We start from the raw sequence: 12,500 nt of genomic DNA on the forward strand, positions 1-12,500 counted from the left end.
TTAGTGAGATTACTCATAAACGCGGATGGCAAAAAAAAAAAAAAAAAAAAAAACAATAACAAAGACCCGAGTGACGTCAATTTCGTTCTATCTATAACTGACCAACACAAAAAATTGTGTGTGAACGTTATAGTCGGGTTTATAGATAGTATGCAGATGACGTCACTCAGGCCTTTATTATTGTTTTTGCCATCCGCGTTTGTGAGTTGTTCTCACTAAACTGTATTAACCAGACTATAGATAGTATGCAGATGACGTCACTCAGGCCTTTGTTATTGTTTTTGCCATCCGCGTTTGTGAGTTGTTCTCACTAAACTGTATTAACCAGACTATAAAAGTTCATGGTTACACAGAGTTTGTGTGTTGGTCCATTATACTTCCGGATGGCAATGTTGTGAACTCCTTGGCCAAGCGCATTCTGTCTATAGTTTAGTGAGAATTACTCATTAACGTGGGTGGCAAAAAAAAAGTAAACAAAAAAAAAACAAACAAAAAAAACAAACAAAGACCTGAGTGACGTCAATTTCATTCTATCTATACCACTCATGTCATTTTGGTTGAAAAAAAATTATTGAAACCATACTACTTACTACGATATTTTGAAGGATGTTTCTTTGTCATTTTTGACAATTTCTTTTCCACTTTGTTTCTATAAATAGAGTATATCCTTATCAGTAGATATTTTTGCAAATGGTTATCTTGCTTCCAAAATTATATATGAATAAATAGATAAATAAACCAATGAATAAATATAATAAATAAATGCATAAATAAATAGATTAATAAGTAAATAAACGATATTTTTTTAGTTTAAAAAGACGAGGTCGTAAGTTTTCTGTGGAACTGTGTAAGCAATTAATTGCGAAAATTGTGAAAACATTGATAAATTTATGGCGTCATCGATCCGGACAGTTTGTGATGAGCACCTTGGAATAGCAAGAATTATTGTATCTAATTACCAAACATGACACTTTAAAACAAATAACTCAAAGCATAAACAGAACAATACTTTCGGCAGATTATTACCCGATATTGTCATTCAAGCAAAATGTAAAACCTTTCGAGAATGCAATGAAATTGCAAGATAACTTATGAATAACCAAACAAACCAAAAAAAATTTTTAAAACACGCATAGCCTAGTAGGTTAAAAAAATACCTAAAAGCTCATACTTACCAGACCAAAGAGAGGGGTTTTGGCGAGTTATTTTGCAATTTGCCTTTCGGCTTTTCCATTCATGTCATTTTGTTAAAAGGAAACCACTCAGATTGTCACTTCCCCCTCCAACTCCCCGCTTATGGAAGAGTGGAACGATCATCAACGATCTTTGACGTCATCACGAGAGCTGTGATGTCATTAAGATCAACTTCACGCTCAGAGGAAGTGACCAAGTCTCGTCATCGTGGTTTGGATTCCGGTCAACTTAGCACGATGTTTCCGCAAAGCATACTCTAGAAATGATCCCTAAGAGTATGGTCTTAATACACAAGTGTTGATTGAATGTATTTATTAAACCAACGTAAATATAGAAAGGCAAGTTTTATGATTATCATTTGTAGTGCATAATAAGTGTTTTAATATTGTTAAAAATATTTTCTACTTTAAAACATTATATTTCTATTTTACTATACTTTTATATACATATATTTAATCTTATAAAGCATTAGTAAAATTGTTTGGCTTAATAAATTGATTGATTAATAAGTAAATTATATTAAAAGGGAGACAACAAAAATCAACACATGTTGATTTCTTCAAAATTTTTATATGATGAAGGGATATAACTTGTATTAATGGTGGCACGAGGAGTAACAACTCAGTTGTCTCCCCTTAACCGTATGATATTTAACCCAAACTTTAAATAAGATCGGGAAAGAGAACGAAAATCATGGAAATGGAATGTGATAAGAATAAAAAAAAAAAAGGGGGGGGGGGGGGGGGGGGGGGAGGGGGAATAAGAAAGAATGCTGCAAGAGCATACTTTGTGTAAACGTGCTAAGTTGATCGGAATCTAAACCGCTTGGTCACTTCCTCTGAGCGTGAAGTTGTTCTTAACATCTCAGCTCTCTTGATGACGTCAGAGATCGTTGATGATCGTTCCATTCTTCCATAAGCGGGGAGTTAGTTGAAAAATTGTTTGTTTATTGTTTATTTTAGTTGGAGGGGAAAAATAATCTTAGTAGTGATTTTTATCCACAATGACACATAAACAACCAGTTCAGGGAAGGACGTGGGTGTTCCGAGTGTAAAACTGAATTAAACCACATTTTCCACATTAAAGACATCCCTTTCTTTCATTTATCGTATTTTGTTGATTAACGGGAAACTCGAAACGTCCACGGTATCTATCTTCGTTAAAAAATTTGAGCGTACATTTCAATACTTAAACTTATCGTTATTTTTTACATCATTTTAAAACAAATTAGTAGCGGGATTACCCGAATCGTTTCACTCCATTTCTCTAGAAAGTTAAAGATCTGAACAAATGTGCACGAAAGGTGCCAGACAAAGCAAGAACGAAAAATAGAAGGGAAAAAAAAACATCCCAAAAAATCAGTCTATCTCGACTGGCACCTTTCATACACACTTGCTCAGATTTTTATCTTACACTGGTGCCTGCTCCTTAATTTCTTAATTTGTCTAGAAAGTTACCCAAGAATTTCAAATAATCAGAGATGATTTTATTTTCATTTTCCTATTTGATTTATCTTGTATTATTGCATAGGCACCTTTTCTGATTAAAAGAAAATAATCTTACATCAGTGCCTGTTTCCATATTGTTCCATTTCTTGTTTGTCATGATTACTTAGTTTTTCTAACTTAATTCACGAATGCCTTCTTATATTATATCATATTTATCGAGGTAGAATGTCTCATTTCCTTAATTTGTAAATATATATTTATTTTTTTTACTTTCTATGCCCCCCCCCCCCCCCCCCCCCCCCCCCCCTTATGCTTTCTTTCTATTTTTCTTTCTTTTAATTTCCCTTCTACTCCCAGCCCCCTTCTTATTTTTTTCCATATTTTTTTTTTCACATAGCTTGATCATGGTTAATGTAAAATAACTCGGTAGTTAAGTCCCACACAATTAACCAATAGGTTTTATGTTCCTTAATTCATGTTTTTCAGAGGAAGCTCAAAATGGATTTTTTTGTTACCTCCCCTTATTATTCACCTTTTCTTTTAATTCTATAAATTCTCACGGATTAAAATAAAATTATTGAAATTATTTCTACAATTCGGAAAATATATTATTTTATAATACATGCTTAACAGGTTTACATAATTTTATATTTATATAGCTATTTATTTTTTTGATATACTAATAATATGATGATCATAAAACCGCCTTCAATTTGTTTGTGCCGAATTGATCAGTTTATCGATAGAGATCGTTTAGATTAAGACCATACTCTTAGGGATCATTTCTAGAGTATGCTTTGCGGAAACATCGTGCTAAGTTGACCGGAATCCAAACCACGATGACGAGACTTGGTCACTTCCTCTGAGCGTGAAGTTGATCTTAATGACATCACAGCTCTCGTGATGACGTCAAAGATCGTTGATGATCGTTCCACTCTTCCATAAGCGGGGAGTTGGAGGGTGAAGTGACAATCTGAGTGGTTTCTTTTTCTGACACAATTTTATTCTCTATTGTCTTCTGGCACTTTTCTACTCACTTCATATCTTGTTGTTACCAACATAAGTGCCTGCTCCACTCACTTTTCTGAATTAAAAATTCACCTCATACACCGGAGCATACTCAATGTCTCAATCGTTTCTATGTTATATGTTTGTGATGAGAATATTGGCTATTAAGCTTAACTGCTGGTCAAAATTACTTCGCGATGGTGGCGAACGAATCGGCGATCTCAAGAAGTGGGTGAGAGAGGGATCTAGAAATGACTTTGGGTTTGAAACGAATATTTTTGTGTTCGTGGATAGCTCACACGGTAGAGCCACGCTCTCACCTGCCAGGCGGAGTTGTCGTACCAATAAGGTCGCAGGTTCAAACCCCACCACCGCCGCGAAAAATTTTTTTATTCTCTATTGTCTTCTGGCACTTTTCTACTCACTTCATATCTTGTTGTTACCAACATAAGTGCCTGCTCCACTCACTTTTCTGAATTAAAAATTCACCCCATACACCGGAGCATACTCAATGTCTCAATCGTTTCTATGTTATATGTTTGTGATGAGAATATTGGCTATTAAGCTTAACTGCTGGTCAAAATTACTTCGCGATGGTGGCGAACGAATCGGCGATCTCAAGAAGTGGGTGAGAGAGGGATCTAGAAATGACTTTGGGTTTGAAACGAATATTTTTGTGTTCGTGGATAGCTCACACGGTAGAGCCACGCTCTCACCTGCCAGGCGGAGTTGTCGTACCAATAAGGTCGCAGGTTCAAACCCCACCACCGCCGCGAAAAAATTTTTTATTCTCTATTGTCTTCTGGCACTTTTCTACTCACTTCATATCTTGTTGTTACCAACATAAGTGCCTGCTCCACTCACTTTTCTGAATTAAAAATTCACCCCATACACCGGAGCATACTCAATGTCTCAATCGTTTCTATGTTATATGTTTGTGATGAGAATATTGGCTATTAAGCTTAACTGCTGGTCAAAATTACTTCGCGATGGTGGCGAACGAATCGGCGATCTCAAGAAGTGGGTGAGAGAGGGATCTAGAAATGACTTTGGGTTTGAAACGAATATTTTTGTGTTTGTGGATAGCTCACACGGTAGAGCCACGCTCTCACCTGCCAGGCGGAGTTGTCGTACCAATAAGGTCGCAGGTTCAAACCCCACCACCGCCGCGAAAAAATTTTTTATTCTCTATTGTCTTCTGGCACTTTTCTACTCACTTCATATCTTGTTGTTACCAACATAAGTGCCTGCTCCACTCACTTTTCTGAATTAAAAATTCACCCCATTCACCGGAGCATACTCAATGTCTCAATCGTTTCTATGTTATATGTTTGTGATGAGAATATTGGCTATTAAGCTTAACTGCTGGTCAAAATTACTTCGCGATGGTGGCGAACGAATCGGCGATCTCAAGAAGTGGGTGAGAGAGGGATCTAGAAATGACTTTGGGTTTGAAACGAATATTTTTGTGTTCGTGGATAGCTCACACGGTAGAGCCACGCTCTCACCTGCCAGGCGGAGTTGTCGTACCAATAAGGTCGCAGGTTCAAACCCCACCACCGCCGCGAAAAATTTTTTTATTCTCTATTGTCTTCTGGCACTTTTCTACTCACTTCATATCTTGTTGTTACCAACATAAGTGCCTGCTCCACTCACTTTTCTGAATTAAAAATTCACCCCATACACCGGAGCATACTCAATGTCTCAATCGTTTCTATGTTATATGTTTGTGATGAGAATATTGGCTATTAAGCTTAACTGCTGGTCAAAATTACTTCGCGATGGTGGCGAACGAATCGGCGATCTCAAGAAGTGGGTGAGAGAGGGATCTAGAAATGACTTTGGGTTTGAAACGAATATTTTTGTGTTCGTGGATAGCTCACACGGTAGAGCCACGCTCTCACCTGCCAGGCGGAGTTGTCGTACCAATAAGGTCGCAGGTTCAAACCCCACCACCGCCGCGAAAAAATTTTTTATTCTCTATTGTCTTCTGGCACTTTTCTACTCACTTCATAGGATTGCTAATCCAAACTTTGTGTGTGTGTGTGTGTGTGTGTGTGTGTGTGTGTGTGTGTGTATGTTAGAGATAAGTGTGTTATTATCCTATATGCTTTGATGCTTTCACAGTCACTGAAAATGTGTTACTTTTATAAATCTGACATATGTTGTAAAAGTGAGCACGGGAATTGGAGGGAAGAGCTTTCTTTTTAATAATAAAAAATGCTAATCAATACTTATTAATAATTATTTGTAATAACTTACATCAGAAAACCCATGAAAATGAAAACTAGGTCGCTTTATGCTCAAAATAGCTCATGATCTCGTCTTTTTATTCTATTATTATTTCATTTATTCATTATTTCTGTTTTGATGAACGTTAGAAATATAGCTTACCCATATGCAGCAGTCCCAATTATTATCGATAATCTTCATTTTCAACGAGTTAAAATGAAATTTTCCAAAGCCGATCGTATCCATTTTAGAATAACTGATAATGAACTGACAATTTAATGGGACATCATCACTCAACTAACTGAAGTTAGAAGCTGCGAAGACCGCTGCCGAATATTGGTAATAATGCAAATAAACGGCGAGATGATATTTACCGACCTGACACTGCCTGCATCAAGATACGCAACGTCTGCAATTAAAACCCCGATGCCACTCATTAACTTTTCGGCCTCTGTATTTCAGTCACGGGTTTGATTGGGCGAATATAATGAGAGCTACTTTCACAAATTGCATACGAAAAACAAAAAGAAAGAGGAGAGTTAAATCAACTCTTATTTTAGGCCTATTGTTTGTTAAAAACTAGCAATATTTGTCCGAGTGGTGTCACAAATTCCGCTTCATGATTGGTCAAAAATCTACCACCACAATTCACGATTCGCTTCAAGTGGTCATCGTTCTTAGGATCTTTAGCTTTTGGCGAACACCAGCCTACCGTATCAAGCTCTGGCTAGCTAGGCTACCACAGACCAGATGTGCTTGGCTACTGACTGTTTTGTTTTCCCCATTCGTGTCATTTGGTTAAAAAGGAAACCACTCAGATTGTCACTTCCCCCTCCAACTCCCCGCTTATGGAAGAGTGGAACGATCATCAACGATCTTTGAAGTCATCACGAGAGCTGTGATGTCATCAAGATCAACTTCACGCTCAGAGGAAGTGACTAAGTCTCGTCATCGTGGTTTGGATTCCGGTCAATTTAGCACGATGTTTCCGCAAAGCATACTCTAGAAATGATCCCTAAGAGTATGGTCTTAACTTGAATAGTGATGTAAAAAGAATAAGTTAGGCAAACCATATACTTATCACTGTAAGTTTCATAATTACCATCGCATGTGTATATAAACAAATTAAATATTTATTTGTGACCAAATCCGTTCTACTTTCAAATATATGATTACATAGAATATATTTTAAATTGCTTTTAGAACCAATAATGATTAATCTATATCAATTAAGAGATTAAAAGGGATTAAAACAATAATGTTTTAATAAGGGGAGACAATAAAAATCAGCGCAAGTTTATTTTTTTAAAATACAACTTTTATAAGTAAGGGATATAACTCATAGTAATTGATTGTAAGAGCCATAATTGCTTAGTAGTTTTCCCTAAATTGTGAAAAATAGTGAAAAGAACGAAAATCGTGGAATGGGGCTCGGAGAAAGAAAAAAAAAAGAAAGAAAAGGAAAAAAGAAGAATGATAATGTTACTGAAGAGAGAGAGAGAGAGAGAGAGAGAGAGAGAGAGAGAGGGAGGGAGAAAGAGAAAGAGAGAGAGTGAGAGAGAGAGAGAGTGAGAGAGAGAGAGAGAGAGAGAGAGAGAGAGAGAGAGAGAGAGAGAGAGAGAGAGAGAGAGAGAAGAGGGGGCGGGGGGAATCGGAGGAACATTTTGGTTAAGAGAGACAAACAGAAAACAAAGCAATCAATATTCATTAGGTTTTGAACAGTTTATTTGATTTATATAAAATATGGGTGATAGATGCTAAGGTTTTTCGCTTGTTTGTTTGAATTTTTGTAATGGTTCTTTTTTTCTTTTTTTTTTTTTTATTTAGTTTGTTTTTTGTTATTTTTTTGGGGGTTTTTTCGGGGTTTTTTCTTCTATTATTGGTTCTCTTTCGATATCGATCATTAGGTACATAATGTTTCTTTACATAAAACACGGCATTTAATTCCAATTTGATTTTGTTTTGTTTTTTGTTTTTATTTTAACCATCGGGGTGTTATTTGTTTGTTTTCATAAAACACAATGGAGGAGTTGTTCTTTATTATTCAAATATTAGCCATTGGGTACCGTAACGGTTCTTTACATAAAATACATTAAGGGAGTTGTATATCCTATAATATTAGCTATTGGGGACTGTAATGTTTCATTACAATGGAGTTGGGTTTTTTAAATTATTAAGCAATTGGATACCGTGATTTTTCTTTTCATAAAATACGATAATTGGTTTGTGTTTTGATCATTTACTAATACCAAATGGGCAATGAAATGTTTCTTTACATAAAACACAATAATGGATTTCAATTGTTGTTTGTTTCTTTGGTTTTTATGAGTTTTTTTTGTTGTTGTTGTTGTTGTTGTTGTTGTTGTTGTTGTTGTTGTTGTTTTGTTTGTTTGTTTTTTGGTTTTTTATTTCAATATTAACTCATTCATCGATACCAAGGGTATCGTAATGGTATGTTGTTTGTTGTATTTTTTTATATACATAAAACACAGGAAGGAAGTTTTTTTTTTTAATTCTTAAATATTAACCATTAAATACTGTAATGTTTCTTTTCATAATTCACGATAATGGATTTCAAGTTGCCTTTTCCTATCCTATTAATCTTAGACATTATGTACTGTAAGTTTTTTTTCTTTTATAAATAGCATGTGTAATTAATTAGACATTTTAAATACAATTTCATTCTATCTTCGTAAAACATGCGATATAGATTTCAAGATATAATTATTATTTATATTGACATTACGTATTGAAATGCTTATCAATAACATACACACACACACATACACACATACATACACAGACACACACACGCATACATATATACATATACACGTCGTTTTAATTCCTTCGTTGGTCTATAATTGTTTGCGTACTACATGAACAATATATAAAGATATCACGTTATACAACAACAAAAACCAAAAGAAAAATTAAAAAATTAAGATAAGCATAGGAGGGAGTGTTATAATTCTCACATTTAAATTTCACATGTCTGACAAGAAAAACAAAACAAAAAACAAAAACATAATTTAAGAAGGTGTTTGGGCAGTGTGCTTTTCAGACATTCTACTGTTCGAGTCCTATGCGGTTACTGCATATGGAAGGGAATGACATCCATCTGGATCTTAGAATCCGTTTGACTGGTCAACCAGTGCTTGGACCCAGTTTTTGAGGGACTGTGGAAAATGTGCACATTTTTATAACAATTATTTTCATTATAACAAACTAATGTATTTATTTATTTATTTATCTATTTTTTTTTATTTATTCATTTATTTATCTATCTATATTTTAGCTATTTTTTTTTTATCATTTTGGTTGATACGGCGAAGATAATTTCTTCTTACTTTTATCTTTAGTTCAAGTTCTAGTTCACATTCAAGATTGTTTATGGAAATATAAATCACAAAAACATTTCAAAACAACAATAAATAGATGAAAACAAATATAATCTCCCCCCTCCCTCTCTCTCTATATCTCTCTTTCACACACACACACACACACACACACACTGTCTCTCCCCCTCTCTCTCTCTCTCTCTCTCTCTCTCTCTCTCTCTCACGCACTCTCTCTCTCTCTCTCTCTCTCTCTCTCTCTCTCTCTCTCTATATATATATATATATAATATATATATATATATATATATATATATATATATATATATATATATCTTTAACAAACACACACACACACTCTATATATCTCTCTTTCACACACACACAAACACACACACACACACTCTCTCTCTCTCTCTCTCTCTCTCTCTCTCTCTCTCTCGATTTATAAATTTAAAAAGCCTATGATATATTTCTGGGTATTTATAACTCACCAAAATTCCGTCATAGACAGGCCTACATAACTCGTATACAAAGTTCTCCGGCAATGCCTGATCGCGACCCAGTTTCCGACTCTGTTGCAGCGCCTTTTTACCATCAAAACAGATGTAACACAATCTGACGGTCAGTTCTTCTAAAGGACGGAGGTGGGAGGGACCGCCTGACATTACCTATTGGAAAAACATACAAAAATACTGCATTACCATTTTGAAAAAAGAAAAACAAAAGAAAGAAAAAAAATTAAAAAATAAAAGATCTCTTTGCAACAATAGTGGTCGATGAACAGCCGATCAAATTGTCAGAAGAAAAATAAAAACAAAAAACAAAACAAAACAAAAATAAAACAACTACATAAAAAAAAAAAGAAAAGCAATGAGGTGTCAATTTTATTTCGATAAGGATATAGATAATGGGAACGACGTGTACTTATTTGCAGGTCAGATCACCCAAATTGTTATGGGCTCATTGTTGTAATGGAACTACTCTAAATCCAACGCATACCATCGTCCATTACAACAATGTTAATGCAGGCCCTTAATCGCGTTCGATTATCTTACCAGCCAATATGTTCACCTAGAACCGGAATAAAGGAAGAAATATTTTTTTAAAGTAGGAGAAAAAGAAAACACAACAATAAGCTACACAAGTCTAAAATCAATAAAAGTATAATGCTATAAATAATAATAATAATAATAATAATAATAATAATAATATAATAATAATAATAATAATAATAATAATAATAATAATAATAATGCTATTAATAATAATAATAATAATGATAATAATAATAATAATAATAATAATAATAATAATAATAATAATAATAATAATAATAATAATAATAATAATAATAATAATAATAATAATAATTAGTTATGATAATAATAGTAATAATAATAATAAAATATAATAATAATAATAATAATAATAATAATAATAATAATAATAATAATAATAATAATAATAATAATAATAATAATAATAATAATAATAATAATAATAATAATAAATAATAATAATAATAATAATAATAATAATAATAATAATAATAATAATAATAATAATAATAATAATAATAATAATAATAATAATAATAATAATAATAATAATTAATAATAAACAAGTTATATTATATAAGACCAAGGGCAAATATCATTTTAAAAAATTAAAATACTGTAAGCTCCGTCTACATACAGCAACATTGAATTCCGAGAATATAGCATCGCACATTTGCTGGCCTGTAGTTATTCCTTTGGCTGCCAAAGCTGGACGTATGACCTCAAAGTTTGGGAAGATGTAATAGCCGGCTGTTGGATCTATCACTTTCACTCCCACCGAACGCAACGTCCTGGTAATGACAAATCAAATTCAATTCCTTACACAATTATCCAATGCATGATGGAGTATATTTTTACCATAACGATGAAGAGAGAAACGAGGAGAAAATCAGGTAGATTGAGAAATTATGCAGAGATAAAAAAAACATATATGGATAAATAAGTAAAGGTGGAGGGGTGGGGAATGTATTATTGGTTGTGTTGAAGATAATGACTAAGAGGACAATGATGACAAGGAAATCACGATGATGACGACGACGACGATGATGATGAAGATGATGATGATGATGATGATGATGATGATGATGATGATGATGATGATGATGATGATGATGATGATGATGATGATGATGATGATGATGATGATGACGATGACAACGATCATAAACTCACATCCCTCAACATAAGCACATCTAATCCTGAAGGGGGGGGGGGGGGATCCGTGGACAGGTTTTTAGAGCTCTATCACTCTTTCTGAACGCTGGTATATTTTATAAATATTGTTTACAGATTGTTTACTCCTTAAGTTATCCAATCGAATCCCTTCTTATCTGGCACTGATTTGACATAAGACTGGTTGTCAGGAACTTGAATGTAAAACATTTTTAAAAATGAATATATATATAAATGAATAAAATAAAAACCAGAAAACATCCCTTCCCACCCACCCCTCCATTGCGTCTCATCCTCAAACTACTCACTCCTCCAAAAAAAAAAAAGAAAAAAAAAAGGTGACACAAAAGAAACCTCAATGACAAAATTAAACAAACAATATAAACAAAACAAATGAATAAATGTAATAGGAAATAAAATCAAGCTGAGATACCACAATAGTGTGGTGGTACCTTGCTGAAAAAGCCCCGACCAGGCTCAAAATTCGTGTGGTGTGGAAAATGTAATCATCACATGCAGTGTGCTCTTGGAGAGCCTGAAAAGAGAGAGGGTTACTTCAACATCCCTACACAACATCACTACATCATCACACGTTTAGTAAATTATATAATTATATATATAAATTTATTGTTGTCTTTGGAATTGTTGCGGCTATGTGGTCTTGGGGTATGACACTCGCTTTCGAGTCGGAAGGTCCTGGGTTCGAGCCTCGCTCGGCGCATAGTTGAGTCCTTGGAAAATGCTCTTTAATTTCACATTCTCTCACCGTACTCAGGTGTAACATGAGTACCTGGCCGTTAACAGCGTTGTTTCTGTCCTAAAAATAATTATAATATCGCCTTACAGGCGTCATGTCTTGTCCTAAATGTTATATGTTGCTGTTGGACAGGGACCCCTTGTAAAGCGCTTAGAGCAGATTTAGTGGTTATTGCGCTATATAAAAGCTCAATTTTAAAAAAATCAAAGAATTGTTGACAAAAATTAAATACTACAGAAGACTGACCGATTTGATGTCACGTCAACATGGCATGATTGATACAAACAAA

The 12,500-nt window shown here is 34.1% G+C and overlaps 2 protein-coding genes and 3 non-coding genes across 5 annotated transcripts in view; 1 reads left to right on the forward strand and 4 right to left on the reverse strand.

The window, feature by feature from the left end:
* The window catches only part of LOC144969197 (uncharacterized), a 5,414-nt gene extending 2,615 nt beyond the window's left edge, over window positions 1-2,799 (reverse strand). Inside the window, exon 1 of the mRNA XM_078908309.1 lies at window positions 2,758-2,799. Coding sequence (XP_078764435.1) covers window positions 2,758-2,799 — 42 coding nt within the window. The remainder of the gene's footprint in view (window positions 1-2,757) is intronic.
* LOC144969795 (small nucleolar RNA U3) lies at window positions 1,258-1,479 on the reverse strand. Its single transcript, XR_013644864.1, has one exon. It is a non-coding gene; the product is annotated as a small nucleolar RNA U3 (small nucleolar RNA).
* A 603-nt stretch (window positions 2,800-3,402) lies between the features above and the next one.
* Window positions 3,403-3,624, forward strand: LOC144969798 (small nucleolar RNA U3). Its single transcript, XR_013644867.1, has one exon. It is a non-coding gene; the product is annotated as a small nucleolar RNA U3 (small nucleolar RNA).
* Window positions 3,625-6,691: 3,067 nt separating this feature from the next.
* LOC144969788 (small nucleolar RNA U3) lies at window positions 6,692-6,913 on the reverse strand. The gene has a single exon (XR_013644857.1). It is a non-coding gene; the product is annotated as a small nucleolar RNA U3 (small nucleolar RNA).
* Window positions 6,914-8,256: 1,343 nt separating this feature from the next.
* Window positions 8,257-12,500, reverse strand: part of LOC144967504 (aspartate aminotransferase-like) — an 18,088-nt gene continuing 13,844 nt past the window's right edge. The window contains exons 10-13 of the mRNA XM_078904872.1: window positions 11,907-11,989; window positions 10,919-11,072; window positions 9,715-9,891; window positions 8,257-9,061 (exon numbers count right to left, since the gene is read on the reverse strand). Coding sequence (XP_078760998.1) covers window positions 9,011-9,061; window positions 9,715-9,891; window positions 10,919-11,072; window positions 11,907-11,989 — 465 coding nt within the window. The 3' untranslated portion in view covers window positions 8,257-9,010. The remainder of the gene's footprint in view (window positions 9,062-9,714; window positions 9,892-10,918; window positions 11,073-11,906; window positions 11,990-12,500) is intronic.

This window comes from Berghia stephanieae, chromosome 3, assembly GCF_034508935.2.
Source record: "Berghia stephanieae isolate SIO BIC M18660-M18661 chromosome 3, UCSD_Bste_1.3, whole genome shotgun sequence".
Taxonomy (NCBI): Eukaryota; Metazoa; Mollusca; class Gastropoda; order Nudibranchia; family Aeolidiidae; genus Berghia; species Berghia stephanieae.